This window comes from Phyllobates terribilis, unplaced genomic scaffold (assembly GCF_046119375.1).
Source record: "Phyllobates terribilis strain yellow unplaced genomic scaffold, ASM4611937v1 Scaffold_12__6_contigs__length_324123572, whole genome shotgun sequence".
Classification (NCBI taxonomy): Eukaryota; Metazoa; Chordata; class Amphibia; order Anura; family Dendrobatidae; genus Phyllobates; species Phyllobates terribilis.
In genome coordinates, this window is record NW_027362772.1 from 276,690,822 (window position 1) to 276,703,933 (window position 13,112).

A 13,112-nucleotide genomic window follows, 5' to 3' on the forward strand; every position below is an offset into this window, starting at 1 on the left:
GTCGAAGTAACACTGAAGTCCAGCAAAGCCAGAAGGGCGGAGCTGTAATAAATAGGCAGCAGGTCACGTGACCACAAAATAGAAAAAAACTAACAGGAGGGTTCTAACAGGTAGCGATCCTGCTGCTGGGTTGTTGCCCTCCTACGGCCCCCTCCACATCTCCTGGTGTACTGGCCGGTCTCCTGGTAGCGCCTCCAGCCTCTGGACACTACGCTGACAGACACAGCAAACCTTCTTGCCACAGCTCTCATTGATGTGCCATCCTGGATGAGCTGCACTACCTGAGCAACTTCTGTGGGTTGTAGAGTCCGTCTCGTGCTACCACGAGTGTGAAAGAACAACCAACATTCAAAAGTGGCCAAAACATCAGCCAGAAAGCATTGGCACTGAGATGTGGTCTGTGGTCCCCACCTGCAGAACAACTCCTTTATTGAGGGTGTCTTGATAATTGCCAATAATTTCCATCTATTGTCTATTCCATTTGCACAACAGCATGTGAAATTGATTGTCAATCAGTGTTGCTTCCTAAGTGGACAGTTTGATTTCACAGAAGTTTGATTTACTTGGAGTTATATTCTGTTGTTTAAGTGTTCCCTTTATTTTTTTGAGCAGTGTATACATATATAATATATATATATATATATATATATATATATATATACAAATATATATATATATATATATACATACAGTATATATATATAAATCATCACAGTTTTCAAAACTCTTCTAATTAGTAATGAGCTATAATTAAAAATTTGTGCTGCCCAGTCTCCATGGCCTCCAATGATGCATCGAGCATTCTTCCAATCACTCATGTTGCTTCTGATGGTTGGCTCATCATTTCGACATGTGAAGCCAATGGAGTAACTAGAGTCTGATGGGTCCCGGTGCAAGATTTGGACCTGGGTCCTCCTCCTTCCCCCACATGCAGTCAGATGTATGGGCCCTTGTAGCGTTCTCAATCCTATAAGTACGTACAAGTTGCACCTCCTCCCCCACTATGTAGTAATGTCCTCTATCCTGGGCTCCTCCTGGTAAATATGTTCCCCATCCTGGTATATATGTCCCTGGTCCTAGCCCCATCCTGGTATAAATATCCCCCATCCTGGTATATATGTTCTGTTACGGGTCCGGGTGGTGGAACCTCTGTGCTGTGGTGCAAGGAGGGACCCAGAGGGGCGTGACTAAGTATCAACCCGGACCGACCCTGGTCGTACGGCGGCTAACGACTCTGTGACCAGGGAGGGACCGAGCAGAGGGACCAGGTGCTACTCTGGGGACGACCTTGTAAGAGAGCAGGTGACTCCCACGGGTCAGATGGCTGGGACTGACCGGTATAGCAGATGACACAGCAGGCAGGCTGACGAGTGGTCCTGGAGGATGGACTGGTAGGCACGGCAGGTGACAGGCGGGAGCCTCCGGGTAGGCTGTCAGGTGGTCACGGCAAGTGACAGGCAGAAGTCTCTAGATGGACGGTCTGGTAACAGGCAGGTAACAGGCGAGCGCTCCCAGGTGAGCGGGCTGACAGACACGGCAGGTAACAGGCGGGTGCTCCCAGGTGAGCGGGCTGACAGACAAGGCAGGTAACAGGCAGGTAACAGGTGAGCGCTCCCAGGTGAGCGGGCTGACAGACACGGCAGGTAACAGGCGCGTGCTCCCAGGTGAGCGGGCTGACGGACACGGCAGGTAACAGGTGGGTGCTCCCAGGTGAGCGGGCTGACAGACAAGGCAGGTAACAGGCAGGTAACAGGTGAGTGCTCCCAGGTGAGCGGGCTGGCGGATACGGCAGGTAACAGGCGGGTGCTCCCAGGTGAGCGGGCTGACAGACAAGGCAGGTAACAGGCAGGTAATGGGCAGATAACAGGCTGGCAGGCAGGACGAGGAGTCAGGCTAGCAGCGGAACCTGAGGGCTGAAGCAGAGATAAGTAACACTGTGCAACAACTTTGCTCGGGCTCCTCCATTTTGAAGGAGGAGCCCTATATATGGGAGGACCCTCGGCTATTGGCCGGGGACTCCTTAGGACGGCGCGCGCGGCCCCTTTAAGAGGGGGGGGCGCGCGCGCGCCCTAAGCACAGTGCCCGGGGGACTGCGCGCGCCGACAGCAGGAAGAGAAGGAGAGCGGGGAGCGCGGGGAGAGAGGAGGTGAGAGGGACGGCGTCTCTGCCTGACATATGTCCCTTATCCTGGGCCCCATCCTGGTATACGTCCCCCGTTCTGCTGCTGTTCTTTAATACATAGAGAAAAAATGATTCTACTCACCTTCCCTCTGCTCCCTCGTTGCGTGGTGTTCTCTTCTGAAGCCGGCAGCTGACTTCAGCGTGCAAGCGACGGGAGGGCATGACAGTGCATGTGCATGCCGACATCAGCTGCTGGCCTCTGATTGGTTGGCAGCGTGTATTTCAGCACGGTGCCACAATACACTTCAGCTGAATGTGCATCTGAGGACGCAAATGCAGTTGAAGTTTGCGCTGGCCCATCACCCGCATGCACCCGGTCGCGGTCACAACCACGACCTCTGCAACTGCGATCGTTACGCCCTTGTGTGAAGCCTATTGAGCATACATTATGAGACGTCATGAAGTCGCAGGGCATAGTATGCGTCATAGGCACCTAGAATGCTGGGTCAATAATGCCAGGCTGTTATGGAGAACCAAACTGGATGTCGGACAGGAGCACGGAAAAATAAATTGCTCATCTCTAGCTATAATGTTAAACCTAATTTCAGATAGCGGCACTGGACATGTATAAGGTGCTCTTGACATGGATAATATATTTTATTTTTTATTTTATTGATAATTTGGAGGTATCCAAGAATCATCCATCATTAAGCAGTCAAACTCAACCCCAGGACAACTTCTACACTACCTGATGGAAGGATATGAAGCAAAGCTGAGACCAGTAAGAGACTGGAGAAAGGCCACCATGGTGCATATAGATATACTTATCCTTGGTATCCTTTCTGTAGTAAGTATACATCTGTAACATTATATATTCTTCCGGCTAACTTTGGGAATACAGGGGAACCGTGACAATATTCGCACTACATGCTGTCACAATTTGGCCGGCTGCAGTCATATAGATTGTAGACTTTTGTTCCAAGCCTGGAGAGCCCCTTTAAAGGAGTATTCTAGTTTCTTTGTCTAAGGAAAAGTTATTGAATGTTCAAATTTCTGGAATAATTCTTTGCAGTATCCAGATCTTTGACTTGAAGTCAGAATTTTCTGTAAAGCCATTAAAGTGATTTTCTTTGTGACTAGCTTAGGAGTCCAACTGTTCTTGCACAGGGGCCTTCCATTGTCCGAGCCCCTAGGAGGGAATTCCTACCATTGTATGCACAGCAATAGTGGCAAATGTTGTTTCCGACTTGCTAATGATACATTTCTCTCTTTTACACAAAGCTTGTTTCTTTACAGCCCCCTTTCTGTAGTCTCTGACTCTAAGGCTGCGTGCCCACGTTGCGTATTACAAGCGTATATGCTGCGGAATTTCCGCAGCGTAAACGCTTGTAAAACGCATGTATATCCGCACCCCATGGTCCCCAAAGGAATTCCGCAATGTCAATGCCCATGCTGCGGATTTTTCCGCAGCGTATATGCTGCGGTTAAAAATCCGCAGCATGTTCATTAATTTTGCGTTTCCGCATGCGGAATCAATGTGCGGATGGTACCCAAGTCTGGAGGAGAGGAGACTCTCATCCAGACCTGGGTACCAAAGAACCTGTAAAAAAAAAGAATAAAATAAAGTTTATACTTATCTTCTGATGTTTTCCCTCCGTCGCGCTGTTGTGTGAGGGACCTGCCACGTCATTGAGTCATGTGACCCATCACATGACTCAATGACTTCACCGCAGGTCCTGCACACAACAGCGTGAGCCGCTCAAGACTCCGGACGGGGCAGAGAATGCATCGGAAGGTGAGTATAAACTTTATTTTTTATTTTTTACCATTCTGATTCTTTTTTTTTAACTCTAATTGGTCACACTATATAAATCCATGCCGGTTGCATGGATTTATATAGTGTGAACAAGTTGTCAAGCACTTTTCCAAGTGATGCTAAAATCGCTTGGAAAAGCGCTTGATAACCCGCATGCAGAAATGCTGCAAAGACGCTTCACAAACGCTTCTACCTGGCGGGAAAACCGCATGTAAAATCCGCATGCGATTTTCCCGCCAGGGAGAAGCGTAAAAAATATGCTTCAGTTCCGCAACGTGGGCACTTAGCCTTAGTGTGAGTGGCCCCCCATCAGTAATGCCAAATTCAGCCCTTACAGCAGTATTTTATAAAGTTTATCAACAGCGCTGCATCCAACAAGTGAACTCAACAGCTCTGCCCCTGTAGATGGCACAAGCCACTGAGCTCACTGATTGGCTGCAGCACTGTCAACTTAACATCAGCGCTGCAGACAACCAACAGCGGCCGGGGCAGTGGCGAAGACTGAACACTGAATCCAGAGAGGGTGAGTAATACTCCATTTGTTTTGTTATAACTACTACAGCTTATAGCAGAAAGTTTTCTGAAAGTGGACAACCCCTTTAATATTTATGCCACCATTCGAATTAAGTGTGTTGGTAAATCCTTTCCTCTCCAGGCCTAGAGCATAATCACTGTTACATTGTTTAGTTACATTATTAATTATTTTACAAATTATATTCTTTAACATGTTACAATTTTCTAATTCAAAGGATGAGAAAAAACAGCTGCTGACAATATATTACCTGTATAATCAGGTAAGATACAAGATCGTAGATATTTCCTAAAAATTATTGTAAGTCAGAGATCGGGATACATAAAACATGACATGAAGTAATAGATTAACTACAAAATCACATTTTCTCTTTTTCTTCCTCCTCTTCTCTCTCTCTCCACATTTGTGTAAAAACAATTGGTCATCAATGATCAATATTAAGAGAAACTAATAAACTAAACCCTTTAACCTCACAACTACACATGCACTTTGAACTTGATGGACACATGTATTTTTTTAATCATATTAACTATGTAACTTTACCTTACACTTACACACATACAGCACACACATTACACACCTTACACACATGTACAGCACATACATTACAGTACACGCATTAGACACCATATATATATAGTAGACACTTTAAATACCTATACAGTACATACTGTACACATATAGTACATCCATTACACATCTTACACACAGTCATACACACAGAGCACATACATTACACATTTTACACACACCTATACAATAAAAACATTGCTGCCCTTACATTCACACATATACAGTTTATACATTATACACTTTACACACATACCTATACAGTACATACATTACACACCATACACACAAACATATACAATATACACTTTACATACATAAACAGTACATGCATATATAGTTCACCCGTTATACATCATACACACGTACATATACAATACATACAGTGGGTACGGAAAGTATTCAGACACTTTTAAATTTTTCACTCTTTGTTTCATTGCAGCCATTTGGTAAATTCTAAAAAGTTAATTTTTTTTCTCATTAAAGTACACTCTGCACCCCATCTTGACTGACAAAAACAGAAATGTAGAAATTTTTGCAAATTTATTAACAAAGAAAAACTGAAATATCACATGGTCATAAGTATTCAGACCCTTTGCTCAGACACTCATATTTAAGTCACATGCTGACCATTTCCTTGTGATCCTCCTTGAGATGGTTCTACTCCTTCATTGGAGTTCAGCTGTGTTTAATTAAACTGATAGGACTTGATTTGGAAAGGCACACACCTGTCTATATAAGACCTCACAGCTCACAGTGCATGTCAGACCAAATGAGAATCATGAGCTCAAAGGAACTGCCCAAGGAGCTCAGAGACAGAATTGTGGCAAGGCACAGATCTGGCCAAGGTTGCAAAAGAATTTCTGCATTACTCAAGGTTCCTAAGAGCACAGTGGCCTTCATAATCCTTAAATTGAAGAAGTTTGGGACCACCAGAAGTCTTCCTAGACCTGGCCGTCCAGACAAACTGAGCAATCGTGGGAGAAGAGCCTTGGTGAGAAAGGTAAAGAAGAACCCCAAGATCACTGTGGCTGAGCTCCAGAGATGCAGTAGGGAGATGGGAGAAAGTTCCACAAAGTCAACTATCACTGCAGCCCTCCACCAGTCGGGCCTTTATGACAGAGTGGCCCGACGGAAGTCTTTCCTCAGTGCAAGACATATGAAAGCCCGCTCAAAAACACATGAAGGACTCCCAGACTATGAGAAATAAGATTCTCTGGTCTGATGAGACGAAGATAGAACTTTTTGATGATAATTCTAAGCGGTATGTGTGGAGAAAACCAGGCACTGCTCATCACCTGCTCAATACAATCCCAACAGTGAAACATGGTGGTGGCAGCATCATGCTATGGGGGTGTTTTTAGGCGCAGGGACAGGACGACTGGTTGCAATTGAAGGAAACATGAATGCGGTCAAGTACAGAGATATCCTGGATGAAAACCTCTTCCAGAGTGCTCTGGACCTCAGACTTGGCCGAAGGTTCACCTTCCAACAAGACAATGACCCTAAGCACACAGCTAAAATAACAAAGGAGTGGCTTCAGAACAACTCTGTGACCATTATTGACTGGCCCAGCCAGAGCCCTGACCTAAACCCAATTGAGCATCTCTGGAGAGACCTGAAAATGGCTGTCCACCAACGTTCACCATCCAACCTGACGGAACTGGAGAGGATCTGCAAGGAAGAATGGCAGAGGATCCCCAAATCCAGGTGTGAGAAACTTGTTGCATCATTCCCAAGAAGACTCATGGCTGTACTAGCTCAAAATGGTGCTTCTACTCAATACTGAGCAAAGGGTCTGAATACTTATGACCATGTGATATTTCAGTTTTTCTTTTTAATATATTTGCAAAAATGTCGACATTTCTGTTTTTTTCAGTCAAGATGGGGTGCAGAGTGTACTTTAATGAGAGAAAAAAATGAACTTTTTAGAATTTACCAAATGGCTGCAATGAAACAAAGAGTGAAAAATTTAAAGGGGTCTGAATACTTTTCGTACCTACTGTACATTACATGTCTTACACACACACATATAAAGTAAATGCATTACTGTCCTTACATGCACACATATGCAGTGTATGCATTTTACCCACATACAGTACAAACATTACACACATACATACATATACAATAGATACACACCATACATATACGGTACACCCCTTACATAAATATACACCTCACACACATACATATACAGTACGTAGATATCACACCTTGCAAATATACCATATATACATTACACATCTTATACACACATACCGTAAAAACATTGCTGTCCTTACATTCACACATATACAGTATATACATTATTTACTTGACACATACATATACGTACAATACATACTTTACACACCTTACACACATACATATACAGTACAAACATTACATTCCTTATATACATATACAGTACATACATCATTATACACTTTACACACATACATATACATACAGTACAAATACAGTATGTACCTGTATATCATTATATACCTTACACACATATATATGCAGTAGATACATTACACACCTTACACACATATATATACAGTACATACATTACATTCCTTACATACATATACAGTACATACATGTTTATGGACCTTACACACATATATATACAGTACACACATTACACACCTTACACACATACATATGCTGTACATACATCTTTATAGACCTTACACACACACACACAGTACAGACCAAAAGTTTGGACACACCTTCTCATTTAAAGATTTTTCTGTATTTTCATGACTATGAAAATTGTACATTCACACTGAAGGCATCAAAACTATGAATTAACACATGTGGAATTATATACTTAACAAAAAAGTGTGAAACTACTGAATATATGTCTTATATTCTAGGTTCTTCAAAGTAGCCACCTTTTGCTTTGATGACTGCTTTGCACACTCTTGGCATTCTCTTGATGAGCTTCAAGAGGTAGTCACCGGAAATGGTTTTCACTTCACAGGTGTGCCCTGTCAGGTTTAATACGTGGGATTTCTTGCCTTATAAATGAGGTTGGGACCATCAGTTGTGTTGTGCAGAAGTCTGGTGGATACACAGCTGATAGTCCTACTGAATAGACTGTTAGAATTTGTATTATGGCAAGAAAAAAGCAGCTAAGTAAAGAAAAACGAGTGGCCATCATTGCTTTAAGAAATGAAGGTCAGTCAGTGCGATAAATTGGGCAAACTTTGAAAGTGTCCCCAAGTGCAGTTGCAAAAACCATCAAGTGCTACAAAGAAACTGGCTCACATGAGGACCGACCCAAGAAAGGAAGACCAAGAGTCAACTCTGCTTCTGAGGATAAGTTTATCCGAGTCACCAGCCTCAGAAATCGCAGGTTAACAGCAGCTCAGATTAGAGACCAGGTCAATGCCACACAGAGTTCTAGCAGCCGACACATCTCTACAACAACTGTTAAGAGGAGACTTTGTGCAGCAGGCCTTCATGGTAAAAATAGCTGCTAGGAAACCCCTGCTAAGAACAGGCAACAAGCAGAAGAGACTTGTTTGAGCTAAAGAACACAAGGAATGGACATTAGACCAGTGGAAATCTGTGCTTTGGTCTGATGAGTCCAAATTTGAGATCTTTGGTTCCAACCACCGTGTCTTTGTGCGATGCAAAAAAGGTGAACGGATGGACTCTACATGCCTGGTTCCCACCGTGAAGCATGGAGGAGGAGGTGTGATGGTGTGGGGGTGCTTTGCTGGTGACACTGTTGGGGATTTATTCAAAATTGAAGGCATACTGAACCAGCATGGCTACCACAGCATCTTGCAGCGGCATACTATTCCATCCGGTTTGCGTTTAGTTGTACCATCATTTATTTTTCAACAGGACAATGACCCCAAACACACCTCCAGGCTGTGTAAGGGCTATTTGACCAAGAAGGAGAGTGATGGGGTGCTACGCCAGATGACCTGGCCTCCACAGTCACCAGACCTGAACCTAATCGAGATGGTTTGGGGTGAGCTGGACCGCAGAGTGAAGGCAAAAGGGCCAACAAGTGCTAAGCATCTCTGGGAACTTCTTCAAGATTGTTGGAAGACCATTTCCGTGACTACCTCTTGAAGCTCATCAAGAGAATGCCAAGAGTGTGCAAAGCAGTCATCAAAGCAAAAGGTGGCTACTTTGAAGAACCTAGAATATAAGACATATTTTCAGTTGTTTCACACTTTTTTGTTAAGCATATAATTCCACATGTGTTAATTCATAGTTTTGATGCCTTCAGCGCAAATGTACAATTTTGATAGTCAAGAAAATACAGAAAAATCTTTAAATGAGAAGGTGTGTCCAAACTTTTGGTCCGTACTATATAAAGTGTGTTCCAAATTATTATGCAAATAATATTTTCTCAGATATTCCCAAATTACCTATATGAATTGCAGTCATTGTAATTTTCCAGTCAAATAACTATTAGAGTACAATTGAAGGTTTTTGTACAAACTGCCTATGATAACAGTATATTTTTAAAAAAATAAAAAACTCAAACTGCACTCAAAATGCATGTTCCAAATTATTATGCACAGCAGAGTTTTCAACCTTTTCATTTTAATAAAGAACAAAAAAATGGTCATTTTTGAAATTATAAGCATTAGCAGGTTATTACAAACTGAAATCAAACAGTTTTCAACTCAAAACTTTATTCTAGGTGATGTTACATTTGCACATAGGACCCCTTGTTCGAAAGAAGCTTCTGAACTCTCTCGTCCATTGAATTTGTCAGGTTTTGGATGGTTTCTGCTTCAATTGTTTTGCATGAGGACAGAATACCCTCCCAGAGCTGTTGCTTAGATGTGAACTGCCTCCCGCCATCATAGACACTCCTTTTGATGATGCTCCAGAGGTTCTCAATGGGGTTGAGGTCAGGGGAGCATGGGGGCCACACCATAAGTTTGTCCCCTTTTATGCCCATAGCAGCCAGAGATGCAGATGTGTTATGTGCAGCATGAGACGGTGCATTATCATGCATGAAAATGATCTTACTGCGGAATGCACGGTTCTTCTTCTTGAACCATGGAAGGAAGTGCTGTTTGAAAAACTCAACATACATTATGGAGTTCATCTTTACCCCTTCAGGGATCCTAAAAGGGCCGACAATCTCTCTCCCCATGATTCCAGCCCAAAACATTACTCCACCTCCTCCTTGTTATCACCGTAGCCGTGTTTGCATGGGGTGTCCATCAACCAGCCATCCTCCACTCCATCCATCTGGACCATCGAGATCATTTCATGCATGATAATGCCCCGTCTCATGCTGCACATGACACATCTGCATCTCTGGCTGCTATAGGCATAAAAGGGGACAAACTTATGGTGCGGCACCCATGCTCCCCTGACCTCAACCTCATTGAGAACCTCTGGAGCATCATCAAAAGGAGTGTCTATGATGGCGGGAGGCAGTTCACATCTAAGCAACAGCTCTGGGAGGGTATTCTGTCCTCATGCAAACAATTAAAGCAGAAACCATCCAAAACCTGACAAATTCAATGGACGAGAGAGTTCAGAAGCTCCTTTCGAACAAGCGGTCCTATGTGCAAATGTAACATCACCTAGAATAAAGTTTTGAGTTGAAAACTGTTTGATTTCAGTTTGTAATAACCTGCTAATGCTTATAATTTCAAAAATGACCATTTCTTTCTCCTTTATTAAAATGAAAAGGTTGAAAACTCTGCTGTGCATAATAATTTGGAACATGCATTTTGAGTGCAGTTTGAGTTTTTTATTTTTTTAAAAATATACTGTTATCATAGGCAGTTTGTACAAAAACCTTTCAATTGTACTCTAATAGTTATTTGACTGGAAAATTACAATGACTGCAATTCATATAGGTAATTTGGGAAAATCTGAGAAAATATTACTTGCATAATAATTTGGAACACAGTGTATATGCAGTACATACATTACACACCTTACACACATATATATACAGTACATACATTACATTCCTTACATAGATATACAGTACATACATCTTTATAGACCTTACACACATATATATGCAGTAGTATCAATATGTAACTTCATTGTGAAAAATCACTATGGAAGCAGATTATGATTAAATTCAAATTCAGGGAAATGTAGCAGGGAAGAAAACACCAGAGGCGGGTACTATGTCAGGTTAACACATCATACCAATGCTAATAACTGTTATAGACTGCTAGAATTAAAGTGCAGCTCTGTGCAGCAGCGTACTTTCTGATTTCTTTCCTTCATGAAATGTAGAAAGTCCTTGCATGGTGTTTAGTACTATGTTGTGTAAAGTGTACTTTGTGATATACTAGTATGGTGTTTTGTCTTCATGTAGTACTGGAGTGATGAATTTCTACAATGGAATCCAACGGACTTTGACAATATGACTATTATTTCCATTACTACTGAGAGCATATGGTTTCCAGATATACAGATTGCTGAACTTTGAGTGCAGATTTGAGTTGCTTGATATTGTACACCTAAGTGGAAAGATAGAACAAAGTGAACATCAAGATCAAACTACCTAAGGAAATACTGACCCCATAAAAGACCCTGAAGATTTTACCCCCTTCTACTTTCTGCAGCCAGTAATCCTCTTCATTCCCATTTGCTGCTGCAGTTAATGTTCTGGTACTGGAGCAAATATCAGAAAAATATCCGCGCTGGTACCCTGGAGAGAAGTGGGTTACATAAATGGGGACAGGAGAGTATTTAGCCCCCCTGGGAGAGGACATAGGGCTCCTTTTCATTTCAGAGCTTAAATGTCTACCACTTTTGGGAGATTCCTGGACATTTCAGGTTTGTTGACCATTATGCATTTGTAGTCATTGAACTACACTGTGTTCCAAATTATTAGGCAAATGAGTATTTTGATCACTTCGATACTTTTTATACATGTTGTCCTACTCCAAGCTGCATAGGCTTGAGAGCCAACTACCAATTAAGTAAATCTGGTGATGTGCATCTCTGTAATGAGGAGGGGTGTTGACTAATGACATCAACACCCTATATAAGGTGTGCTTAATTATTAGGCAACTTCCTTTCCTTTGGCAAAATGGGTCAGAAGAGAGTTTTGACGGGCTCTGAAAAGTCCAAAATTGTGAGATGTCTTGCAGAGGGATGCAGCAGTCTTGAAATTTCCAAACTTTGGAAGCGTGATCACCGAACAATCAAGCGTTTCATGGAAAATAGCCAACAAGGTTGCAAGAAGCGTGTTGGCCAAAAAAGGCAGAAAATAACTGCCCATGAATTGAGGAAAATCAAGCGTGAAGCTGCCAAGATGCCATTCGCCACTAGTTTTGCCATATTTCAGAGCTGCAACATTACTGGAGTATCAAAAAGCACAAGGTGTGCAATACTGAGGGACATGGCCAAGGTAAGGAAGGCTGAAAAACAACCACCTTTGAACAAGAAATGTGGCACCCCAGGGGTCTGGTTTTCCACAGTAATGTAATGTTATGTCTGAGAGCAGGTGGGAGGTCCTTTGGTCAGGGATCCTGTGCATGCCACACCTCCTGCCCAGTCTTGGGAGGGGAAGAACTTCCCCTGTATAAACCCTGGGCTGAGGCAGGGTTAGTCAGTCAAGGAGAGTAGAGACAAGAAACAGCAGAAGCAATACTACTACGAGTCAGGGGCTGGCAGCTGCAGAGCTCGCCCTGACTGAGAAGCTTTCTTACCGGACCCGGCGTCCGAGGCTGTGGGGACTAACTCTTACCCAGCAGCAGAAGCCGACCGGCAGGGGATTTCAGGTCCTCAGGCCCAGAAACCCAAAGGCACGGTCACACGCGTGGGACCAGCACCGCCATCGTGGAGCGGAAGCCATTAGAAGGCCCCGAGTCACCGGCCATACGGGTGAGCACCACACGGTACACTCAGGGACGTGGGCTACTTATATCCGCTTCTAGCAAGGTAGCCAGAAGAGTACAGTCAGTTTGGGAGGCCTACAACTCCGCCTGGCCAGGGGAGATCCCATCTGCTCAAGGACTGACCAGGCCCCGTTCACTAGCAAGTACTCCGGGAGGGTCTATCGTTGTTACCAGTAAAGACCCTGAATTACACCGCACCGTCTCTGAGTGGTTCCTGCTACCCCCA

General features: G+C 43.3%; 1 protein-coding gene across 1 annotated transcript in view; it reads left to right on the plus strand.

Moving 5' to 3' along the window:
• Positions 1-11,469, plus strand: part of LOC141171801 (5-hydroxytryptamine receptor 3A-like) — a 52,346-nt gene extending 40,877 nt beyond the window's left edge. Inside the window, exons 2-4 of the mRNA XM_073655438.1 lie at positions 2,808-2,968; positions 4,687-4,731; positions 11,356-11,469. Coding sequence (XP_073511539.1) covers positions 2,808-2,968; positions 4,687-4,731; positions 11,356-11,469 — 320 coding nt within the window. The remainder of the gene's footprint in view (positions 1-2,807; positions 2,969-4,686; positions 4,732-11,355) is intronic.
• The last annotated feature ends 1,643 nt before the right edge of the window (positions 11,470-13,112 follow it).